Genomic DNA, 24,570 nt, shown 5'->3' with positions numbered 1-24,570 from the left:
ACTATTTAATGCATGATTAACATCCAAAGTCACGCCTGTTAACATTAGTTAAGTTAACATTCTTTGTTCATGTTAGTAACTGCATTAACTAGCATACAACCTTAGAAAACATGACGATAAAAGATAACCTAAGAAAAGGTATCATATCAGAGTTTTATGGTTGACGATGAACTCATCCGAAAATTTATATTGTAGGTTGAATGCATGGAAGGAAGATTTACAGTCTGAAGTTTCGGATGAGGACTGGGAAGAAGCCTGTACTAAGGCTCATACTATGTTTATAATTTCACGTCTTAAACTTATACAATATAAATAGATAATGCAGACATACAGTTGGAGTCAATATTATTAGCTGACTTCATTATTATTTTTATTATTATTATTTTATTTTTTTAATATATTTTCCAAATGATGTTTAACACAGCAAGGAAATTTTCACAGTATGTCTGATAATATTTTTTCTTCTGGAGAAAGTCTTATTTGTTTTATTTTGGCTTGAATAAAAGCAGTTTTTAATTTTTTAAAAATCATTTTAAGGTCAAAATTATTAGCCCCTTTATGCTATATTTTTTCCGATAGTCTACAGAACAAACCATCATTATACAATAACTTGCCTAATTACCTTAACCTGCCTAATTAACCTAATTAACCTAGTTAAGCCTTTAAATGTCACTTTAAGCTGTATAGACGTGTCTTGAAAAATATCTAGTCAAATATTATTTACTGTCATCATGGCAAAGATAAAATAAATCAGTTATTAGAAATGAGTTATTAAAACTATTATGTTTAGAAATGTGCTGAAAAAAAAACTGCTTCCTGTTAAACATAAATTGAGGAAAAAAAATAAACAGGGGGGCTAATATTTCTGACTTCAACTGTATGTAACACCAGTAGAATCAAATAAATATAATAAAAACGTACCAGATATTTGCACAAAATATTTGAAAGCTAGAGGACCCTTGTTTCACTGTATTTGGCAGTGTACAAAGATTAAATTATTTTGGAAAGAGATAAGAGTCATAAGTGAAAAGATCAGTTCAAAACAAATCCACCTTGACCCAAAGCTTTTTTTTTGCTGGGCTTATACCCAGAGAACTCAAACTATAGTAAAAGCAGCTCAGCTTGCTTTATGCCAAAAAATGTGTAGCTTTGCTATGGACAAAGACGTAAAGACCAAACACTACTTAATTCAATTCAATTCACCTTTATTTGCACAGCACTTTTACAATGTAGATTGTGTCAAAGCAGCTTCACATACTCTACACTACTCAATGGGTAGGATAGATGTTGTCAAGCCTGCCATACTAAAAGCTAAACAGCATGTATTTGAAAACATATGGAGTCCTTTCCTCAGATATATCAAAGGTGTGAAATTAACAGAGGAAGGAGTTGATGAATAATTTTTATGTGGACAATGTAGTTCCAGTATTACAGTTCTATATGCGTATATTCATATATATATATATATATATATATATATATATATATATATATATATATATATATATATATATATATATATATATATATATATATATATATATATCCTTTTATTTTGTATAATTTGTAAATGTAGCAAGGTTATTGTTGTAAAAAATTGCATGTAAAGTGTTGTACTGTACTTCAATGTGTACAAACTGAAAATTACAGTAAGAATATATTATGGCAAAAAAAACTAACATACAACCTTATTGTAAAGTGTGACCGTTTGAATAAACACATAATGCCAATATGCTAATAGTTTCAACATGACATCATCTTAAATTTTAGTATGGAAGCATGCAGTCAATATTTATTAAAAGGGGTGTAATGTTCAGTTTCACCGGCGGTGTTTTCACATCTACTGTTCCACAATCAACACATTTTGTTCGTGTTAAAGGTGCAATCCTGGGATTTAATGAGAACGAAAAAGACACAGGGAGGTGTGAGGTGAGAGGAGGTGAAATAGTAATAAAGTGCTGCAAAAGTTCTTAAGATGTTCAGCATTGAGGATGGATGAGTCTTAATGAACCCTTGTCCTCCTCTAGTGGTCTACTAGCAGTAGTACAACTCTTGACATTTTGTTACACCCAAAATACAAATCCCATCAACGTTTATTTAGCCTCAAGCCTTGGTTGAACACTGTGATAGGGAAAATACATATTAAATATATTTGACGATTAGGAGGTTTTAGCTGTTTTAGCTGATAATAAGTCAGGAGGTGTCAGGAGTCAGGCTACATAAAAGTATGAGCTATATATACAGTTGAAGTCCTTTGATTTTTTTTTTTTTTTTTTTTTTTTAATATTTCCCAAATGATGTTTAACAGAGCAAGAAATTTTCACAGTATGTCTGATAATATTTTTTTCTTCTGGAGAAAGTCTTATTTGTTTTATTTCGCCTAAAATAAAAGCAGCTTATAATTTTTTAAAAAACATTTTAAGGTCAAAATTATTAGCCCCTTTAAGTTATATTTGTTTTATAATCTACAGAACAAACCATTGTTATACAATAACTTGCCTAATTACCCTAACTTGCCTAATTAACCTAATTCACCTAGTTAAGCCTTTAAATGTCACTTTAAGCTGTATAGAAATGTCTTGAAGAATATCTATTAAAATATTATTTACTTTCATCATGGCAAAGATAAAATAAATCAGTTATTAGAAATGAGTTATTAAAACTATTATGTTTAGAAATGTGTTGAAAAAAAATCTGCTCCCTGTTAAACATAAATTGGGAAAAAGAGAAATAGCGGACCTAGTAATTCTGACTTCAACTATATATATATATATATATATATATATATATATATATATATATATATATATATATATATATATATATGTTCTCGTTATATTTTAACACATCTATAGTTATACGGTGGCACAACTAGGTTAGGGTAATTAGGAAAGTTATTGTGTAACGATGGTTTGTTCTGTAGACTATCTAAAAATTGATAGCTTATAGAGACTAAAATACTACTGACCTTAAAAAATTAAAACTGCTTTTATTCTAGCTGAAATAAAACAAAGACTTTCTCCAGCAGAAAAAAAAATATACTGTGACATACTGTGAAAATTTCTTGCTCTGTTAAACATCATTTAGGAAATATTTTAAGAAGAAAAAAATTCAAAGAGGAGCTAATAATTCTGACCTCAACTGTATATATGTATGTATGTATATATGTATATATGTATATATATATATGTATATGTATATTATGTATATATGTATATATATATATATATATATATATATATATATATATATATATATATATATATATATATATATATATATATATATATATATATATATATATGTGTGTAAATGTAAATACTGTTTACCCATGCTGCACTTACTGCTTATATTTGCAATCTGACAAGATGCTAACTGCTTTACATTAGTACATTAGTTAGTACATTAAAGTTTAAGTGTATCTAATCTAAACTCAAAGTTAGTTTTCATCCGTTTAAGGAATCCTAAAAGTAGTCTACATACAGTTGCAGTCAGAACTATTAGCCCTCCTGAATTATTAACCCCCTGTATATTTTCCCCTAATTTTTATTTAAAGCAAAGGAAATTTTTTTCAACACATTTCTAAACATAATAGTTTTAATAACTTCATTTCTAATAACTGATTTATTCTGTTTTTGCCATGATGACAGTAAATAACATTTGACTAGATATTTTTCAAGACTCTTAAAAGACTTCAATCACTTTCAAAGACTTAATTAGGTTAACTAGGTAAGTTAGGGTAATTAGGTCATTGTATAACAAAAAAATCAAAAAGAAAAAAAATTGTTTTACAGGGCTAATAATTTTCACCTTAAAATGTTTTTTTTAATTTAAAACTGCTTTTATTCTAGCTGAAATAAAACAAATAAGACTTTCGTCAGAAGAAAAAATATTATAGAAAATACAGTGAAAAATTTGGAAGCATTTGGAAAATAATTAAAAAGAGGAAAGAAAAAACAATTCACAGGAGGGCAAATAATTCTGATTCTCTAACTCTCTCATTTTGTATTCCAGGGCAAATGCTCTCAGATGTGCTACAACATCTTCATTGTGGAGACGGTGTGCGTGGCTTGGTTCTCGCTGGAGTTCACTCTGCGCTTCATCCAGGACCGCAGCAAGCTTGCCTTCCTCCGTCGGCCACTCAACCTAATCGACGTCATCGCCATCTTGCCCTACTACATCACACTGGTGGTGGACAGCACCTCCACGGGGGAGAAGCGGCTGGGCTCGGGCAGCAGTTACCTGGACAAAGTGGGCCTTGTGCTACGTGTTCTGCGGGCACTGCGGATCCTCTACGTTATGCGTCTGGCAAGACACTCACTAGGACTCCAAACGCTTGGTTTGACAGCACGTAGATGTACACGGGAGTTTGGTTTACTCCTGCTATTCCTCTGTGTCGCTATAGCTCTTTTTTCCCCACTGCTCTACCTGATTGAAAACGAAGCCGCAGCCACTAGGGAGTTTAGCAGCATCCCTGCCACATACTGGTGGGCTGTTATTACAATGACCACAGTTGGTTATGGAGATATGGTGCCGCGCAGTATCCCAGGACAGGTTGTGGCGCTTAGCAGTATCCTCAGTGGGATCCTGCTCATGGCGTTCCCGGTAACCTCCATCTTCCACACTTTCTCCCGCTCCTACGTAGAGCTCAAGCAGGAACAACAGCGGCTGCTCCAACGCAGGACTCACTTCCTACTGCGCAGCCGCATCGCAGGTCTGGGCAGCGACCTGTCTTTGGAAAGCGACGTGCTGTTTCCTAGTGTGTCGTCTGAACATAGAAACCGAGAGGAGTAGACGTACAGGATTGGGGATGTGTGGAATATGACGCAGCTTCTATTTTTTTTTTATATATCTTGAGTATTTTTTTTGCGTATTATTCGACAACTGTTATTTTAAAGACATGCTCAGTTCTGAACCATCCAGTAGAGTTTAGAGTGTCCCTATTATGTAGAGAGATAGTGATTCACTCAGATCACATTTGATTCATTATTTTGATTTCACCATTATGTCGTTTCAATCCTCTGAAACCTTCGTTCGTCTTCAAAACACAAATTAAGATATTCAAGATGAAATCCTGGAGCTCTCTCATCCTACTTAGTACTGAATCATGAGTTTAAAGTGTCCCTATTATGTAGGGATATAACGATTCGCTCAGCTCATGATTTGATTCACGATTTTTACTTTACGATTTAATTGTTTTTGGATTTATTTAATAAGGTTAGTTCATCCAAAATTAAATTCTGTTATTAATTACTCACCATTTTGTCATTTTAGTCTCCTGAAACCATCGTTTATTTTTAGAACATAAATAAAGAGATTTTAGATGCAATCCTGGAGCTCTCCCATCTAACTGCGCAGCCGCATCGCAGGTCTGGGTAGTGACCTGTCTTTGGAAAGAGACGTGCTGTTTCCCAGTGTGTTGTCTGAACACAGAAACCGAGAGGAGTAGACATACAGAATTGCTGATGTGTGGAATATGAAGCAGCTTCTATTTTTTACTTTTTTTTTTATATATCTTGAATATTTTTTGCGTATTATCCAGCAACTGTTATTTTAAAGACATGCTCAGTTCTGAACCATCCAGTAGAGTTTAAAGTGTCCCTATTATGTAGAGAGATAGCGATTCACTCAGATCACATTTGATTCATTATTTTGATTTCACCATTATTTCGTTTCAATCCTCCGAAACCTTCGTTCGTCTTCAAAACACAAATGAAGATATTTTAGATGAAATCCTGGAGCTCTCTCATCACCTACCATACAGCGCAGCCGCATGGAAGCTCCGGGCAGCGACCTGTTTTTGGAAAGTGACATGCTGTTTCCTAGTGTGTCGTCTGAACATAGAAACCGAGAGGAGTAGACGTACAGAATTGAGGATGTGTGGAATATGAAGCAGCTTTTATTTTGTATATCTTCAATATTGCTTTGCGTATTATTCATCAACTGTTATTTTAAAGACATGCTCAGTTCACTAATATGTCGATTCAATCCCTCGCAACATTCGTTCATCTTTAGAACACAAATGAAGATATTTTAGATGAAATCCTGGAGCTCTCCCATTCTACTTGCTAAGTTACTAGTGCTGAACCATCAGTTTAAAGTGTCCGTATTATGGAGGGATATAACGATTCGCTCAGCTCATGATTTGATTTACGGTTTTTATTTCACGATTCAATTGTTTTATGATTTTTTAATACGGTTAGTTCATCCAAAAGTAAATTCTGTTATTAATTACTCACCATTTTGTCATTTCAGTCTTCTGAAACCATCGTTTATTTTTAGAACACAAAGATATTTTAGCGACCTGTTTTTGAAAAGCAACGTGCGTATTATTTGACAACTGTTATTTTAAAGACTTTCTCAGTTCTGAACCATCCAGTAGAGTTTAAAGTGTTCCTATTTTGTAGAGAGATAGCGATTCACTCAGATCACATTTGATTCATTATTTTGATTTCACCATTGTGAATTTTTTCATGATTTTTTCATAAGGTTAGTTCATCTAAAATTAAATTCTGTTATTAAATAATCACCATTTTGTCCTTTCATTTCCCCCAAAACCGTTTTTGTTAAGAACTCAAATGAAGATAAATCTTAAAGTGTGCCTATTATATTATGTATATAATAATTCACTCAGCTCATGATATGATTCATATTTTGATTTCACAATCAAGATTTTTAATAATATATATTTTTAAGTTAGTTAGCTAGTAATTCACTCAGCTCATGATTTTATTCATGATTGTGTTTTACTATTCAATTTTCTCATTATTGATAAAATCATAAAACCCCCCCGCTAAAAAAATTCTTGTTCATTTGGTCATCTTCAAAACACAAATTAAGATATTTTAGATGAAATCCTGGAGCTCTCTCATCCTCCATAGACGACAACAATCCTGACACGCTTAAGTCCAGAATAGGAACAAAAACATTCTCAAAACATTCGCTGTGACTTCAGATGAAGTTCTATGAACACTTTAGAAACTGTAGAAATTATTTTGTTCATCTATGCCTTCTCTTTCTCATCAGGTCATCCAGGTGTGCATTTACTATAGGCAGTATCATGTATTGCCATTAGAGTCAGCAGTGTAAAATGCAAGCGTCATATTGCAGTAAATATGCACCCTAATCTAACCCAGAAGACATCAAAGTCATTTTTACAGTGATTCAACACAAGCCAACAGTGAGTAAATGATGACAGAATTGTCATTTTGGGGTGAACCGTCTCTTTAAATATAAATGTTCAGTTTTGGTCTTGATGGTTCCACTAAATCGGGGGGCCCAAACTTTTTCTTGTGAAGGGCCAAAAACCGAACTTGATTGAGGCTAGTGGGCCAAAGGTAAATATAGTTGTCATGGATAATTTCCTAATTTATTTAATAATATTAAAATATAAGTAGAAAACTTTGCTTTATATTAACTAATACAGCATCATTTATTTTTACAATATTTACAATTTATAATGAACGTATTACAGTATAAACAAAAACAATCTTTATTTATATTTAATATTTATAACAATATAAACAATATTTATAACCGAATGGAGTTACACTAGTGTTTGCCTTGATTACCTCACCAATGTCTTCTGCATAGTCCTCTATTCGTTGAGTGATATTATTTACAATTTTAAAAATCAGATTTATTTTTCAGCATTTATTTAAAACATTTCATTTCAGTTTGCTTTTTTTTGTAGCTCAGCAAAAAAAACAAAAACAAAAAAGGGTCACGTCAAATTAGAAATGACGATCTCTTTTAAAGGCATTCGCCCCAACCCTCTCCATCTTTTTCACTCTCTTTTCAGCAGGAATGGTGGACCAAAACAAAGGTTACAATGGGCCAACTATGGGTATCTCTGCACTAAATGGTTCTTTAGGGAACCCTTTTTGTTCTTTTTGGCATCTTTATTCTTAAGAGTGGGCATGTTGAACTTTGCAGACACTTTTTACAGTAGACGGTATATCAGAAAAGAAACAAAAGGCCACTTTAAGTTTTTCAATTGAACTTATCAATGTCTTTGTCTGAATGAAAATAGATAAAGGTCAATCTTAATGGAAGAGGTCACTCCAAAACATTTAATCATAAATAATGGAGAACTGGCCCTTTTAATGTCCTTCAAGATGTAATGTTGTAATGAAAGCGTCATTTATGATTTATAAAGACTTTCAAAATCATTTGAAATGTGTTATTCACTAAAAATATCAGATAGGAAGTAATCGAACCTGATTTATTTACTTATTCTCAAAGAATATGCAAAAAATTGGATTTCAAAACTTATGATATCATCGTTTTCTGTGAAGATTTTTTTCTGCGATCGGAAGGAAATATTAATATTATTTGAAAATTATGGATTTGTGAATTAAAATGGCTAAAATTAAATTGTATATCAAATTTAAAGGTTTACAGGTTTAAAACTTCAGTAAAACCAATTATAAATTTACAAAGTAATCAAATTTTTAAAACAAAAACAGGGAGTAGAATAAAAATTACAACTAGAATGGACAGCTACTGTAGATTTTCAGTTTTTTAAAAAATTCAAAATATCCTTCAATTTCAGTCTGTTGTTGAGATTATATAAATAAGAAGCCGTAAACTACTTTTATGGTGCTTTTTGCCCTTTCACTAAAATTATATTGAAAAGAAAAACAGAGAAAGCTAATCAATGACATGCTGGTTTGAAATAATAAATAATGACATTTGTTTCATATTCAGGGTTAATTAATTCCTTTAATAATCAAATCTGAGCATGTCTGCTTTAAACCAATAACTTCATGCCATATTATTATTATTATTATTATTATTATTATTATTATTATTATTATTATAATGCCACATTTATACACTTTTCTGCTGGATGTGTTCACACAAGACCTTTTACACATATCTAAATAAATAACAAATACATTAGGAATACTATTACTATATAGTTATGAATCTTCTACACTTATGTTTACCCTTCCGGTCTTCATTATTCGCAAGCATATAAAAAAAGTCTTCTCTGATTGAACCTTAACACCAGGAAATATTTCAGTAACTTTGGTCATTTTACACTCCACTTTGTTAAATGTGCACGTGTGTTTTCAGTACTCCAGTATCTTCCCTTTGTGCATTTTAATGCTAACATACACACTAATGATGTCACATTAATATATCACTTTAATAATGTGTTTAAACACCAGGTCCAAAGTTTGCGCTGCTGATATGTGCTCAAGTGTATGATACAAATTCATATGAACCGCAGATTTTACAATGTATGATTACAGAATGTACCACAATATACAATCTCGAATGCTCTTACTGCTCAAATTCCATGTGCCAGGACCGTCTCCCACTACAGGTTCTTAATTATGTGTTGTACTGTTTTTTTTAATAATGTTGTTAATAATAAATCACACATAACATGGACTGTTTGTCTAAAACTTGCTTTTTTATTTTTGATTGCATATTTAAACAATACATTTGAACATTTGAAAAGCATTGGATGACATTAGGAGTACAAAGATAAAACAAGATGACAATGAAAAATAAAAAGAAAATAATTATTAATAATAATACAATTATTAAAGTAATAGAAATAAATTACAGCTGCAAAATTGTCAAATTACATAAAACTTAAAATGACATTACTGTGTGTGTGTGTGTGTGTGTGTATATATATATATATATATATATATATATATATATATATATATATATATACATACATGCATACATACAGTCACCAGACACTTTATTAGGTACACCTTACTAGTACTGTGTTGGACCCCTGTTTACCTTCAGAACTGACTTAATCCTTCGTGGCATAGATTCAACAACCTACTGGTAATATTCGTCAGAGATTTTGGTCCATATTGTCATGATGGCATCACGCAGTTGCTGCAGATTTGTCAGCTGCACTTCCATGATGTGAATCTCCCGTTCCACCACATCCTAAAGATGCTCTATTGGGTAGAGTTCTGGTGACTGTGGAGGCCATTTGAGTACAGAAAACTCATTGTCATGTTCAAGAAACTAGTCTCAGATGATTCGCGCTTTATGACATGGTGCGTTATCCTCCTGGAAGTAGCCATCAGAAGAGGAGTTCACTGGTCATAAAGGGATGGACATGCTCGGCAACAACACTGTAGCGTTAACACAATGTTCAATTGGTACTAATGGGCTTAAAGTGTGCAAAGAAAATATCCCCCACACCATTACACCAGCACCACCAGCCTGAACCGTTGATACAAGGTAGGATAGATCCATGTTTTCATGTTGCTGATGCCAAATTCTGACCCTACCATCCGGATGTCGCAGCAGAAATCGAGACTCATCAGACCAGGCAATGTTTCTCCAATCTTCTGTTGTCTAATTTTGGTGAGCCTGTGTGAATTGTAGCCTCAGTTTCCTGTTCTTAGCTGACAGGAGTGGCACCCGGTGTGGTCTTCTGCTGCTGCAGCCCATCCGCCTCTAGGTTGGACGTGTTGTGTGTTCAGAGATGTTCTTCTGCAGACCTCAGTTGTAGCGAGTGGTTAATTGAGTTACTGTTGCATTTCTATCAGCTGGAACCAGTCTGACCATTCTCCTCTGACCTCTGCCATCAACAAGGCATTTGTGCCCATAGAACTGCCACTCACTGCATATTTCTGAAATACTCAGACCAGCCCGTCTGGCACCAACAACCATGCCAACATTCAAAATCACTTAAATCTCCTTTCTTCCCCATTCTGATGCTCGGTTTGAACCGCAGCAGATCGTCTTGACCATGTCTACATGCCTAAATGCATTGAGTTGCTGCCATGTGATTGGCTGTTTGCGTTAATGGGCAGTTGGACAGGGGAACCTATTAAAGTGGCCGGTAATATTGGAGTTAAGTGATTTAAATCCCAATGAAAATTCTGCTTTTTTTGCAATCATTGAAGACAATTTTCATTTATGAGTATGAGTATAATATTTTTACCCCCAAAATTATATAAATTATCAATATAATCTGTAAAGTTTATCAGGATACAAAAGTAATACATCTTAATATGAATTAAACAAATGTTAAAACTAGATTTCATTTAATTGCAAGAAGGACCAAAATTGTTTAACGTGGGGATATTTGCATTAGAATAAAAAAGATGATTAATAGATTCAATGCATGAATATAAATACAAGTCGAATTACTAATACCAAACTTTGATGTTATCCCGTTTATGTGATACATAATGTATAATTTATATTTACTTGGCACAGTAAATATCATTATGACATCATGAAACAACAGCGTTTCCTAGAGCAACCAGCCTTCGCCAGTAGAGGGCAGCAGCGACAAATATTTGACCAGCTAGAAATGATGGTAAAATAACCTTATAGCATACTGTATTGTGCAGATGAAGGACGACATCAGGAATTGGCTTCAGGCTATAGTTTTTTTTGCTATTTGTGGGGCTGTCAAAACCTGATGAGACTTGTCATCTTAGGAAATGGCAAGTTCAAGAGACATATTTTTAAAATATGAATAATCTCAGACCCAGTCCCGATTATTCAATAAGAAATGCACATTATATCGGATTTCCCATTATTTATGAAGATCGATAGGTAGACAGACAGACAGACAGACAGACAGACAGATAGATATAATATAGATAATATTGTAGAGTAGCAGTAATATTATTATTGCTACTATTATTTACTACTATTATATGAATAATAGTAGTAATAACAATATTGATTAAAATAATAACAACAATAATATCCTATTAAATACAAAGAAATATAAACAGTATCCATACGATAAAATACATACATATATAACATAAAACATAATATAGATGCATCTCTCTGCTGCTAAGATTAAATCAAGGTTTTTTTTTTAATTGAGGTTTGTTTTTACAAATCTATGGACTAATCATATTTTTTGAAGGATGGTGTTATAGAAGAGCTCTGTGTTCTGTTTTTGAAGACGAGCTTTGTTTTGCACCGTTTTATTTATTCATTCTTTTTTTTTTCGGCTTAGTCTCTTTATTTATCAAGGGTAGCCACAGTGGAATGAACCACCAACTTATACAGCATTTGTTTTACGCAGCAGATGTCCTTCCAGCTGCAACGCAACACTAGGAAACACCCATACACTCTTGCGTTTACACTCATACACTACGGCTAATTTAGCTTTCCCAATTTAACAAAACAACATGTCTTTGGACTTGTGGGGGAAACCAGAGCACCCGGAAGAAACCCACGCCAACAGGGAGAACATGCAAACTCTACACAGATATGCCTACTGACATTCTTGCTGTGGGACGATCATGCCACTATGACACCCTGCACGATTTGAATGATTTATATATATATATGTGTGAGTGTGTGTGTGCGTGTGTGTGTGTGTGTGTGTGTGTGTGTGTGTGTGTTTGTGTGTGTGTGTGTTTTTAATCTAGCCTGAACAATAATAAAGGGAATAAAAATCCCTCTTTCTCTATACTTTGCAGGCTTTCTTTGCTAGTCAATTTTATAGTAGTAAAACATGGATTTTTTTTACATTATAAATAATTAATAATTAATGCTATTTTAGGAATTTGGGGTATTTAGTGAGGTATATATATATATAAATATATATAATCATTGATGACAGAGTTTGTTTTTTTTATTATTATTGGGAAATTCTGGATTTAATGTCCAAAAAATAAAGCTTTGTTCAACCTGTCTCTTTTATTTAAAAAAAACATAAAATAAATGTTGAATATATTATGACTGAATCAAGGTTTTATACTTGGTGTTTGTTTTACAAAGCTATGGATTATTCATATTTTTGATGTGATATGGTGTTGCAGAAGAGCTTTATGTTCTGTTATTATATAAGCTTTGTTTTACAACTTTTTTTACAAATAAAAATGTTTTTTTTTTGTTAAATAAATGAGGCTGAAAGAATCTCTCTCTCTCTCTCTCTCTCTCTCTCTCTCTGCTTGGCTTGTCTCGATATTAGTCAAGTGTATCACAGTAAAACATGAAATTTATTTTATCATACAATAGTAATGTGGAACTTATTATGTTTTATTATTAATTATTTACTTAATTTTTAGGCAATGGGTTACTCACTTTTTTAAGTAAAGCAAACTAATCCCTTTTGTTTATTACAAGTGGACTTCTCATTGTGGTGTGTTTGATTTTGACATTTTGCTGGCCTAGTTTATACTTTCACAACTGGAACAATTTGATATTTAGATCTGCTAGTGTGCAGTTTGATTATGAAATTGAAAATTGATGGCAAACATCTTTTTTTAATGCAAGTTTAGAGCAATTTGGGGTCATCCATGAGTGTTTATGTCATTGATGATGGTGGTTAATTTTTCCCTTTTAATTCTATTTGCATCGATGAGATAATGTTATAAATTCTACACTTAATGTAAAAAACCAAGCTTTGTATAACATGTCTATTTCTTTCTCTCTCCGTCTGCAGGCTTGTCAAGAGTAACAGTAATTTTAATATTAATTAATAATGTTGACATTTTTTAGAAATTCTGGGTATTGTGATGAGGTTTTTATGTGTCATTGATGATGCTTTTTATTTTGCTAGTCAATTTTTATTTTATGTTTGATTTACTCTGCTAGTCAAGTGTAACGTAGTAAAAACATGGAATTATTTGCATTAAATGAATTAATGTTGAATGTTTTAGGGGGGATTTGGGGTATTTTTAATGGGGTTTCATGTGTCATTGATGATTGAGATTTTTATTTTGTTTTATTCTATTTATATTGATAAGATGAAAAAAAGCTTTGTTTAACCTCTATATATAGTTATATATAGCTATATATATATATATATATATATATATATATATATATATATATATATATATATATATTCAGTATTTAATGTAAAAAAAATAAAACTTTGTTCAACCTTACTCTCATTCTGCAGGCTTGTCTCTGCTAGTCAAGTGTAACGTAGTTAAACCCATGTAATTTTGGGGGTATCTGTGGTATTGTTAATGAGCTTTTTATGTGTCATTGATGATGAAGTGTTTAGATTTATTAAATTCTATTTGTATTAATTAAATAATGTTTTAAATTCAGAATTTAATGTAAAAAATAGATTTTTTTCAATATCTCTTTCCTTCTACAGGCTTGTCTCTGCTAGTCAAGTAACGTAGTAAAACATGTAATTTTAGGGGGAAATTTGAGGTATTATTAATGAGTTTTTATCTGTCATTGATAATAAATGGTATTTGTTTTTAATTCTATTTGTATTGATGAAATAATGCTATAAATTTTGGATTTAATGTACAAAATTAAGCTTTTTTCAACCTCGCTCTCCTTCTGCAGGCTCTGCTAGTCAAGTCTAACTTATAGTAAACACGGAATTCATACATTAACTGAATTAATGTTGAACGTTTGGGTGGGGGGGGGGGTATTATTAATGAGGTCTCTCTCTCTCTCTCTCTCTCTCTCTCTCTCTCTCTCTCCTTCTGCAGGCTTGTCCCTGCTAGTCAAGTGTAATGTAGTAAAAACAGTGTCACGTCAAAGCGCCCTGCCCTCCTTGAGCTGTCTTTCTAGTTTTTCTATCATCTCCAGGGTTTGACTCCCCCTTCTGCCGTGTGCTGCTGCTGGTTCTCAGGGACACATTGAGAAACTGATGCTACACCGCTCGCTTTTAATCGTGACGCTGGATATTAATTGTTACCGGCGTGCAGCTGTGCGCTTTCTCAGGCAAACCCCCGTCATGCACGCACACTGACTGACCGCGCTCGCGCTCTCCGTTTCATTCCGTGTATCAGAAGCGTCAACATTATTGACCATGGAAAGCTGAGCCTCGTTCATTCATAGACCGAAAACAGTCAATCAAAGGTCAGCCAGAAAAACAAAGGGATTTTATTCACGCCACATTTCGTGTGGTTCTCGACGAGGTGAGTACAAATTCGCCTTATTTGAGCTGTTTTTTTGTTTTGTGGCGTTGATATTGAAATAGAGCTGATTTTAGCCACATGAAAAAATAATGAGTGTAGTGTTTTGTTTAATATGAAGCTTTGTGTTTAATATTTGCTCACCGTGTTTATAAATCCGGGTATTTTTTCGCTTCCGATTCCACCGGTATAAATGGACCGTGAGATTTGTGTCTCAACAACAACAAATTGTCGTAATATTTTACAGGTCTATAACACACGGGTTGTATGATTATTGATTTATTTGTGTGATTATAACTGAGAAACGGCTATATTGTGGAGAGCTGTGATCTTATGACTAAAACTACCCGAAGTCCTGTCAAGGACTAGTCTGGATTTGTCTCTTTTTTTTTCTCTCGACGTCACACCTGGTCTAGATCTCCCTGTAGGAAAGAAAAATCCTATGTAGTATTATGTAGTTTGTTTCTCATAGACAGTATTGAGATTGAATGGCATGTTTCCACTGAGGAAAAGACGCCAGTTATTTCACGTGTCTGGCATACAGTAGCTGATTTTAACACTGCTCAGATCTGCCAAGATTACAAGACTGAGATTACAGCATGAACTCAAGATTTTCACAGACCAAATTATCTTAGCTGTATTTTTATAAATCTGCTCAACCGTTATCTAATAAGTGTCTGCTTTTAGTCTATCTATCAATCTATCTATCTATCTATCTATCTATCTATCTATCTATCTATCTATCTATCTATCTATCTATCTATCTAAATAGTTTTATCTGGATTTTAAAAAATAGCTAGGTTTGAGACCTTACACCTATGTAAAATATCTATCTATCTATCTATCTATCTATCTATCTATCTATCTATCTATCTATCTATCTATCTATCTATCTATCTATCTATCTATCTATCTATCTCTTCTTGTACTCGGCAGTCAGCCAATGAATGTCTTCAGTGAACTGAAATGAAGTTCTTGCCAGTTCTGTTGGCGGTTGTTGGGATTATGGTTCTCCCACTCAAGATGACTCAAATCTCTAAATATTGAATTTGCCATGAGGCATGAGTGTTTTATTCCTATTCTTGGTCATATTAAATGTAATCTACTTGAATCAATACACAACAGTTTTAACTATTTCACACGTTGCTTAAATATTGGCTGATTTGTATATGATTCATACCAATGATTCATTGTATGAAGCGTATAGTTGTTGAATGCAAAATTATTTGCCCTCCTGTGATATTTAACGGAACAATGTTTATTTTCCACTGTAATAATATTACAATTTTCTTATTTGTTTTAGTATAGCTGGAATAACAGCCTTTTTTTATTAAAATAATTTTAAAGTCAATATTATTAGTCCTCTTAAGAAACTTGCACTTTAAGCAGGCTACTATTATCTTGTTTATATATTATATATTGTCAATATATTCATATATTGTCAATTGTTATATTGTCATCATGGCAAAGACAAAAGAAATTGGTTAGAAATATTCAATAATTTTCTTTTCGGCTTAGTGCCTTTATTAATCCGGGTCGCCACAGCAGAATGAACCACCAACTTATCCAGCACATGTTTTTTACGCAGCGGATGCCCTTCCAGCCGCAACACATCACTGGGAAACATCCAAACACACTCATACACTACGGACAATTTAGCCTACCCAATTCACCTATACCGCACGTCTTTGGACTGTGGGGCAAACCGGAGCACCTGGAGGAAACCCACGCGAATGCAGGGAGAACATGCAAACTCCACACAGAAACGCCAGCTGACCCAGCCAAGGCTCGAACCAGCGACCTTCTTGCTATGAGACGACAGCACTACGTACTGCGTCGCCGTTATTAGAAATAATTTTTTTTATAAAACTTTTACAGGGTACCTCACAGCAAGAAGATCGCTGGTCTGTATCCTCCGGGTGCTCTAGTTTCCCCCACAGTCCAAAGACATGCGCTATAGATGAATTGGATGAACTAAATTGGCCATAGAGTATGAGTGTGTGTGAATGTTAGTGTTTGGGTGTTTCCCAGTACTGGGTTGAGGCAGGAAGGGCATCCGCTGTGTAAAACATATGCTGGAATAGTTGGCGGTTCATTCCACTGTGGTGACTTCTGATAAATAAAGGGACTGAGCCGAAGGAGAATGAATGAATGAAACTGTAGGAGGGCTAGTAATTCTGTCTATTTCTACTTCTAATAATCAAGCCCGAAATCATTCACACACCCCTGGCAAATTCAGACTTAAAGTCTTTGTTCAAATGTAAATAAAAGCTGAGCAATATTTTCCACAATGATGTGTCTTGTGCATCGTCTTATTATCTTTTGGGAGAAGCCCGGGTCATTTCCGATCTTCCAAAAAAGCTTGCTGATTGAATAAAAGTAACTTTAAGTCAGAATTTGCCAGGGGTGTGAATAATTTTGGGCTTGACTGTATATGATGCATATTTTTATGTTTACACCCTGACCCTACTAAAGGTTAGGTTTAAGGTTGGACCTTTACACCTGTATGAATCATTTTACAAATTCATACAAAATCACCACCTCCATTTTTCAGCTTGAGTTTGTCGTTTTTGGGTTTCTGACACACTGCTTGTAGATATATCTTACATTATTAGGATTCCTTCCTGTCTAGACATGTTTTCCATTCCATATAGTGCTGTTTAATGATACATACCTTGCATTACTTTACAGTATACACTTTTAAAAATCATGTTAATAAACAGTTTCCATATTTTGTGATTCACAAGTGCTTATTTGCGGGTGTGAATTGCATTATGGGATGTTAATCTCTGCTCTGTTGACTTTTGATGTTGAAAATTCAACTCTACAGTTTAACAAAGTGACTTTTATTAGTACTTTGAAATAATATAATGTAAAAGAAATAATATACAGAGAGATGAAAATGTACTGGCCGTTTATGACAAGATTTTTGTATCATAATATACAACAATACATCTCTTTATCTATAATCCCAACTCAACATTGCATATCCTGCAATGTGATTATTACGGACACACACATTGCGATATAAATGCTAAACCAAAATATTGTGCAGCCTTATTTTGTAATTCGTGTTTTTATTTTCCCCAATAACCGTCTAGATTTGTCGCAAGGGTTGCATTTCTTTTTTTGTTCTATTGATGATCTTACCATCATCAAACATTCAACACTGCTGAGCATCTCGATGTTCACGTTATGTTTGTTTATTCTGCCAAAACACCAGTAAAGAAAGATTATTGCAAAACAAGACGGAGATTTCATTGCAGCGGTTACATGGCAGGGTAGGTTATTTATATTCTCCTGGATGTTGTATAAGTGTGGTGGTGTTTGCATTTGATTTTTATATAACGCAATAACATATGTATACACATAGCTAGGCATGTAATCTGTATTGGTGCTGTCAAACAAAATATCGCGCTCAAATAAAGTTTGCACACATGGATGTATTGAATGAATGTTTATTACACGCTGCCTTTTCTTCCATGGATCAGCCAGTTTCTTGAACTTCCCCTCTTTATGAGCAAAACTTTTGAAAGTCTATAAAAGCTGTTCGCCATTTCTTATTTTGGCCGATTTAAACAATTATAAACAACATAAAACAAACATTTTGATGTTCTGATAGCAATTCCTATGTAGAAGAATCACTTCCTGCCCTCAATCTGAGTCTCGCGCGTCATCAATGACATCATGTGAAAACAACCCAACAAAAATTGTGCAGCCCTATTGCAAAACATGTAAAACTGCTCATTTCTGGATATTTTTTACAGTGTGTGTTTAAGAGGCTCTACAGTAACAAGATGCAATCCCTGTACAGAACTGCTCTACTGTAAATCATGGGTTTACAGCCTTAGAAATCATATCAGGGGACTTTGAGCATAAACCCAAGCTATAATTTGCAAGTTTACCACGTCTCATCATGGTAGAAAGACTCGCCCACACTTGCTGTCCTCGGAACATTTCGTGTTCTCAGCCTCCTCGTTCTTCATAGCAAAATGCACTTAGGTAAGTGAAAGTGGGAGCGTGGTTTGCACTAAAAAAATTGACCCGGTTTTGAGTGTGTGAAGGGCTGGATGGTATCATTCACTTTTGACCTCACTTGAACAATTAAGGGAGAAATAAATAAATTTTTGGGAAAAATAGAGCATTGGGCATATTTTTTGTGGTTGGTAAAGCAGCTAAATTTTGGGTTTAACTTGGGATTTTGCTTTGTTGACTTGCGTTTCATTTTAATAAGTTCCAGTTCTGTTTTGTAGGTCCTGGCTATCGCGGGCACTTTGCCAGTTGAGTGTGTGCCAGAGTCTCAATGTCAATGTTAATCTTTGGGTTTAGCAGAGCGGATTCACAGTAAAATGTAAACACTTTCAAAAAAAAAATATCTGCAGTCTCAACACTGAATCCAGGTTTGAGTTTACTACTTGAATGCATTTTAAAAACATTATATTGTTTTTCAGTTTGTTCTTTTTTAGTATTTTAAATTAGATTCTTGGCATTACTTAGAAGGTTAACATTGTTGACACCAGTCAAGCAACCAATTGTGAAGCTGTGAAAAAAATTGTGTGTACTGCATATTTATATTTTATTTTATTTGAATCCTCCAGGTAAATATTACATTTTTATTAAACATTTTTTTTCATCTACTACGTAAATATTACCATTTTATTTTATTTATTTTCATCGACCAGGTAAATATTACGGTCCTGTATTTTATTTTATTTTATTTTCATTCACCAGGTAAATACTGCAGTCCTATTCTATTTATTTTATTTTGTTTTATTTTATTTTGCTTTATCTTCATCCACCAGGTAAATATTACAGTCCTGTTTAATTTTAATTTATTTTATTTGCATCTACCAGATAAATATTAAAACATTATTCTATTTTATTTTCATTCACCAGCTAAATATTACAGTCCTATTTTATTTTATTTTATTTTTGTCCACCAGGTAAATATTACAATTTTATTTTATATTGTTATTTTATTCAGATAAATATTAAATAAATATATAAATTTATGTATATATATTACATAAGAAAAAAAAAAAATATATATATATACAGTTAAGGTCAGAATTATTAGCCCCTATTTCAATTTTTCTTTTTTTTTCCTTCACAAATTATGTTTAACAGGGCAAGGAAATTTTCACAGTATATCTGATAATATTTTTTCTTCTGGAGAAAGACTTATTTGTTTTATTTCGGCTAGAATAAAAGCAGTTTTTAATTTTTTTAAAACCATTTTAAGGTCAAAATTATTCGCTCCTTTAAGTTATATTTTTTTCCGATAATCTACAGAACAAACCATCGTTATACAATAACGTGCCTAATTACCCTAACCTTCCTAGTTAACCTAATTAACCTAGTTAAGCCTTTAAATGTCACTTTAAGCTGTATAGAAGTGTCTTGAAAAATATCTAGTCAAATATTATTTACTGTCATCATGGCAAAGATAAAATAAATCAGTTATTAGAAATGGGTTATTAAAACTATTATGTTTAGAAATGTGTTAAATCTTCTCTCCGTTAAACAGAAATTGGGGAAAAAAATAAATCAGGGGGCTAATAACTCTGACATCAACTGTGTGTGTGTATATATATATATATATGCGCTGAACAGTCTTGTACAGCATTCATTAATCATAGTTCAACATTTACTCATGCATTAATAAAATCCAAAGTCTGGTTTGTTAGCATTAGTTACTGCACTGTGAGTTAACATAAACTAACAATGAACTGCACTATTTAACACTGCACTATTTAACATTTGCACATTTAAAGTTTGCACATATTCATTGCACTGATTCATTTACTTGAACTGGACATACCCACTGCACATGGACATTTGTAATTATGTTTATCTATCTGCACACTTCTGCTATTAATAGTATCCTGTACATATATTCATTTATTGTAAATCTGTTCATAGCTAATACAACCTGTATATAATGTTCATAGTACATCCATCTGTAAATATCACCATAGTTTTTCTATAACTGCACTTTATAACTTATACCTGTATCCTGCACTTGCTGCTATTGCACTGCTGGTTAGACCTAAACTGCATTTCGTTGCCTTGTACTTGTACATGTGTAATGACAATAAAGTTGAATCTAATCTAATCTAAAACTGCTTTATTTTCGTTAGCTAACATTTAATAAAAAAGAACAAATACTGTAATAAATGTATCATTCATTTTTTGTGCATGTTAGTAAATACATTAATTAACGGACCATTATTTTAAAGCCTTGCTGCTATTTTTAGTTAAGGCATTGTTCAAATATCCAGTCAAGTGTGCTTGCTGTATGCACCACTAGTGTGAAAAAAGAAATGGGTTAAATATAAAAATACAAATAAGTAGTATTTCTAAGTTTATAAGTTAGTTTGCTTTCCTTGAATGATGTGAACATCTTCAAAATCCAAAAAGGGCAACGCGAGTGTTGTTAATGTGACGGTGTAGCCTACCAAGTGTTTGTCTTGTCGTCTAGCAGCTGTGACAGCTGGCGTTGTTGAGTGGCAGCAACAGTTGTACTGCATTTTTTTGAAAGCAATACTGAAACCCCTGAAAACAAAATAGGGTTCACAACTGAAGTAAATGAGTTAATAATAGTGCAAGGTAACAAGTAACAGAGGCTGCAATATCTGCTACCAGATCTACTTTCAGTTGTCAGACACCCACATGAAAATATATTAAAGCAATTTATAGTAAATACTATTGTGTTTTGTTAACCATACTGACACTGACACCTCCGATAGAGATAGAGATGTTGCACAATCAGCTAAAATTGTTGCTAGAATTGTTTTTATATTTATACACATGTATTTTTAAAGCTGTAGCCAAACTGCTGGGTATTTCAAGCGCAATCTTGAAATGTGTGTATAATAAACACTTTACTATCCCTTGAGGCAGTGGGAGAGAGTTTGTGAATAAAGGTCACAAAGAAAGACGACGTGGTGAATGTACTGCATCTACAGTCATTCACAGTTTATAAAACATGCTACTTTTTAATGCCTGCCAACTAGCATTCAAATCATACCTACAGTCCACTGTAAAAAATATCTGTTTGTTTGTGAGTGTGTATTTTGTGTTTTCCGTTTACAGTCGTAAATTGCATTATTGCAATAGTCGGCAGCTAGCTCTCTGCTACTCACGTGGTCGCCCATTGAAGCTAAGGAGGGCTTCGCCTGGTCAGTTCCTGGATGGGAGACCACATGGGAAAGCTAGGTTGCTGCCGGAAGTGGTGTTAGTGAGGCCAGAAGGGGCACTCAACTTGTGGTCTATGTGGGTCCTAACACCCCAGTATAGTGAAGAGGACACTATACTGCTCAGTGAGCGCCGTCTTTCCCATATTATAATTGGCTTCATCACACTGTCTCCACTCCACCAATCAGCTGGTGTGTGGTGTGCGGTTGGAGCCATATGACAGATGGTGGATGCAGCACACTGGTGGTGGATAAGGAGACCCCCCCCCCCCCCCCTATATAAATGTTAAAAAATAAATAGTTAATTAATTATATGAGGTTGATCTCTGCTCTGTCCACTTCTGATGTTGAAAATTCAACTATACAGTTTAACAAAGTGACTTTTATTGACATTAATTAGTTATAATGTAACGTATAAGGAATAATGCATAGAGAAATAATTCAGTAAAACTACAGAAAATGCACTGACAGCTTACTAAAAGGTTTATGTAGCGTAATATACAACATCCCAGACAATATATCACTTTAAACTATAAGAAATAATAACGAAAGTCACTTTTTTTTAACTTTTCAAGGTTAAAAGTCGTCAGAAGAAAGATCAAGCTCCCATAATGCATTTCAAAAGCATACAAAATGGAAAAAAAATATTAACAATAATCACAAAATACAGAAAACTAATTTACAGATATTTTTACAGTGTACTTTGCATTTTAGAAATTTCAGAGGTGGACATGCTGCTGCAACATAATGAGTGCACGCCTGATAACTTTAAGGTGTTCCCTTGATTTTCTAGTGTTTATTACTGTGAGCTGTTTATACCATAGTGATTTAGAGCAATTAGTTAATGTATCCCATCTTCATCTGTTGTTTCTCTGCATTGCCTGTGGCTGTTGATGGTCCTTATGGATGCTTTCATGAGGAGGGACCAATTCTCTTAATTAGACGTGCTTTGAGCACTCATGAAGGGGCCCGGAGTCCCGTCAAGTGGCCTTAATGCCTTTCGGAATTCTGTGAATGGCTTTTCAGTGAAAGCTGTGGAAGTTTAAGTCGGCTTCAAATGAGATCACTGGAAAAGCAGCTCTTTAAGGCAAAATTCCTGTTAATTGGTAACGTGCCGATGCAGTGGGGCCTTTGTCCTCTCTTCACTGGGACCCTCTGTCTGTGAAGAGTAATACACTGGGCTTTCGGCTTCGTTATGAATGACGCGCTTGTTTCTGTTGAGCATTGGCATGCAATAAAAAGTGGCTTCATCTTTTGAAACGCTATTATGTGAACGAGGGATCATGAGAGGCATGGAGGACAACCGAAAACGCCCTCAGACTGAAATTTTGGGAAACGGCTTGAATAAATTAGAGCACTCGAGGTACCAAGTAAGATAGTTCTACTGTAAGATTCATTACTGTCTTTCTCTCATCCATTAATTTAAATATATATTCAACAGAGTGTAAAAATCTTTGATGGTTCTGTGGGTCTCGTCCATCAAATCTGATCATTGTTTTGTATTTTCTGTTGGATTCAAGTCAGGTGATTGGTTGGGCCATTCTACAGCTTTATTTTCTTTCTCTTAAAGCATGTGAGAGTTTCCTTGGCTGTGTTTTGGACCATTGTCTCGCTGAAATGTCCACCCTGGTTTCATCTTCATCATCCTGCTAATGTAGATGTTGGACTAAAGCAGCTAATATTCATTTACAATGAGGAAGGGCAGAGGGTTGCTGAAGAAATACTGAGAGATTTCAGCTGCTGTCTGAGCTTTCACTGCCTTTCTACACCTCCCTTCATGTGTTCAATACTTTTTTCCCTGTGTCATTTCAGTTTATTATTCATATGTTCATTTGTAAACTAATTAGATTTGTTTTCTTTGCACATATGGATTTCTTTGGTTGTTACTAACATCCAGGGGAAATTTCAAGTCAACAGCACCTTTAGAAAAAGGTTTTCTGAGAAAAATGGTGACATGTTCAATACTTATTTTTTCCACTGTATATGTGTGTGTTTTATTATTCATTTATTCATTTTCCTTCAGCTTAGTCCCTTTATTAATCTGGGGTCGTCACAGCGGAATAACACACTAACTTATCCAGCATATGTTTTACGCAGCGGATGCCCTTCCAGCTGCAACCCATCACTGGGAAACATCCATACACTCTTATTCACACACACATACACTATGGACAATTTTTAGCCTACCTAATTGTCTTTGGACTGTGGGGGAAACCAGAGCTGTATTATATATATTTATTATGTAAATGCGATACACACACATGTACAATACATGGAAACAAAACTATACAAAACTGTTTTGTTACTTAGATATTTAAATTACATTTTTGTATCATATGCTTATATATTTTATATCGAAATATAAATAAATATTTTCTCAAATATACACATACGTGTGTATTTATATATAGAATTAATATACAGTTGAAGGCCTCCCTTTGAATTTTTTTTTTCTTTTTTAAATATTTCCCAAATGATGTTTAACAGAGCAAGGAAATTTTCACAGTATGTCTGAT

General features: G+C 33.7%; 2 protein-coding genes across 2 annotated transcripts in view; both read left to right on the top strand.

Moving 5' to 3' along the window:
- Positions 1–5,003, top strand: part of kcng1 (potassium voltage-gated channel, subfamily G, member 1) — a 49,432-nt gene extending 44,429 nt beyond the window's left edge. The window contains exon 3 of the mRNA XM_056449511.1: positions 4,015–5,003. Coding sequence (XP_056305486.1) covers positions 4,015–4,794 — 780 coding nt within the window. The 3' untranslated portion in view covers positions 4,795–5,003. The remainder of the gene's footprint in view (positions 1–4,014) is intronic.
- A 9,512-nt stretch (positions 5,004–14,515) lies between these two features.
- Positions 14,516–24,570, top strand: part of src (v-src avian sarcoma (Schmidt-Ruppin A-2) viral oncogene homolog) — a 108,875-nt gene continuing 98,820 nt past the window's right edge. Inside the window, exon 1 of the mRNA XM_056449159.1 lies at positions 14,516–14,861. The gene's annotated coding sequence lies outside the window, so the exon portion shown is untranslated. The remainder of the gene's footprint in view (positions 14,862–24,570) is intronic.

This window comes from Danio aesculapii, chromosome 23, assembly GCF_903798145.1.
Source record: "Danio aesculapii chromosome 23, fDanAes4.1, whole genome shotgun sequence".
In the NCBI taxonomy this organism is placed as follows: Eukaryota; Metazoa; Chordata; class Actinopteri; order Cypriniformes; family Danionidae; genus Danio; species Danio aesculapii.
The sequence above is the reverse complement of the archived record's forward strand: the minus strand, read 5'-3'. Positions and strand labels throughout refer to the sequence as shown.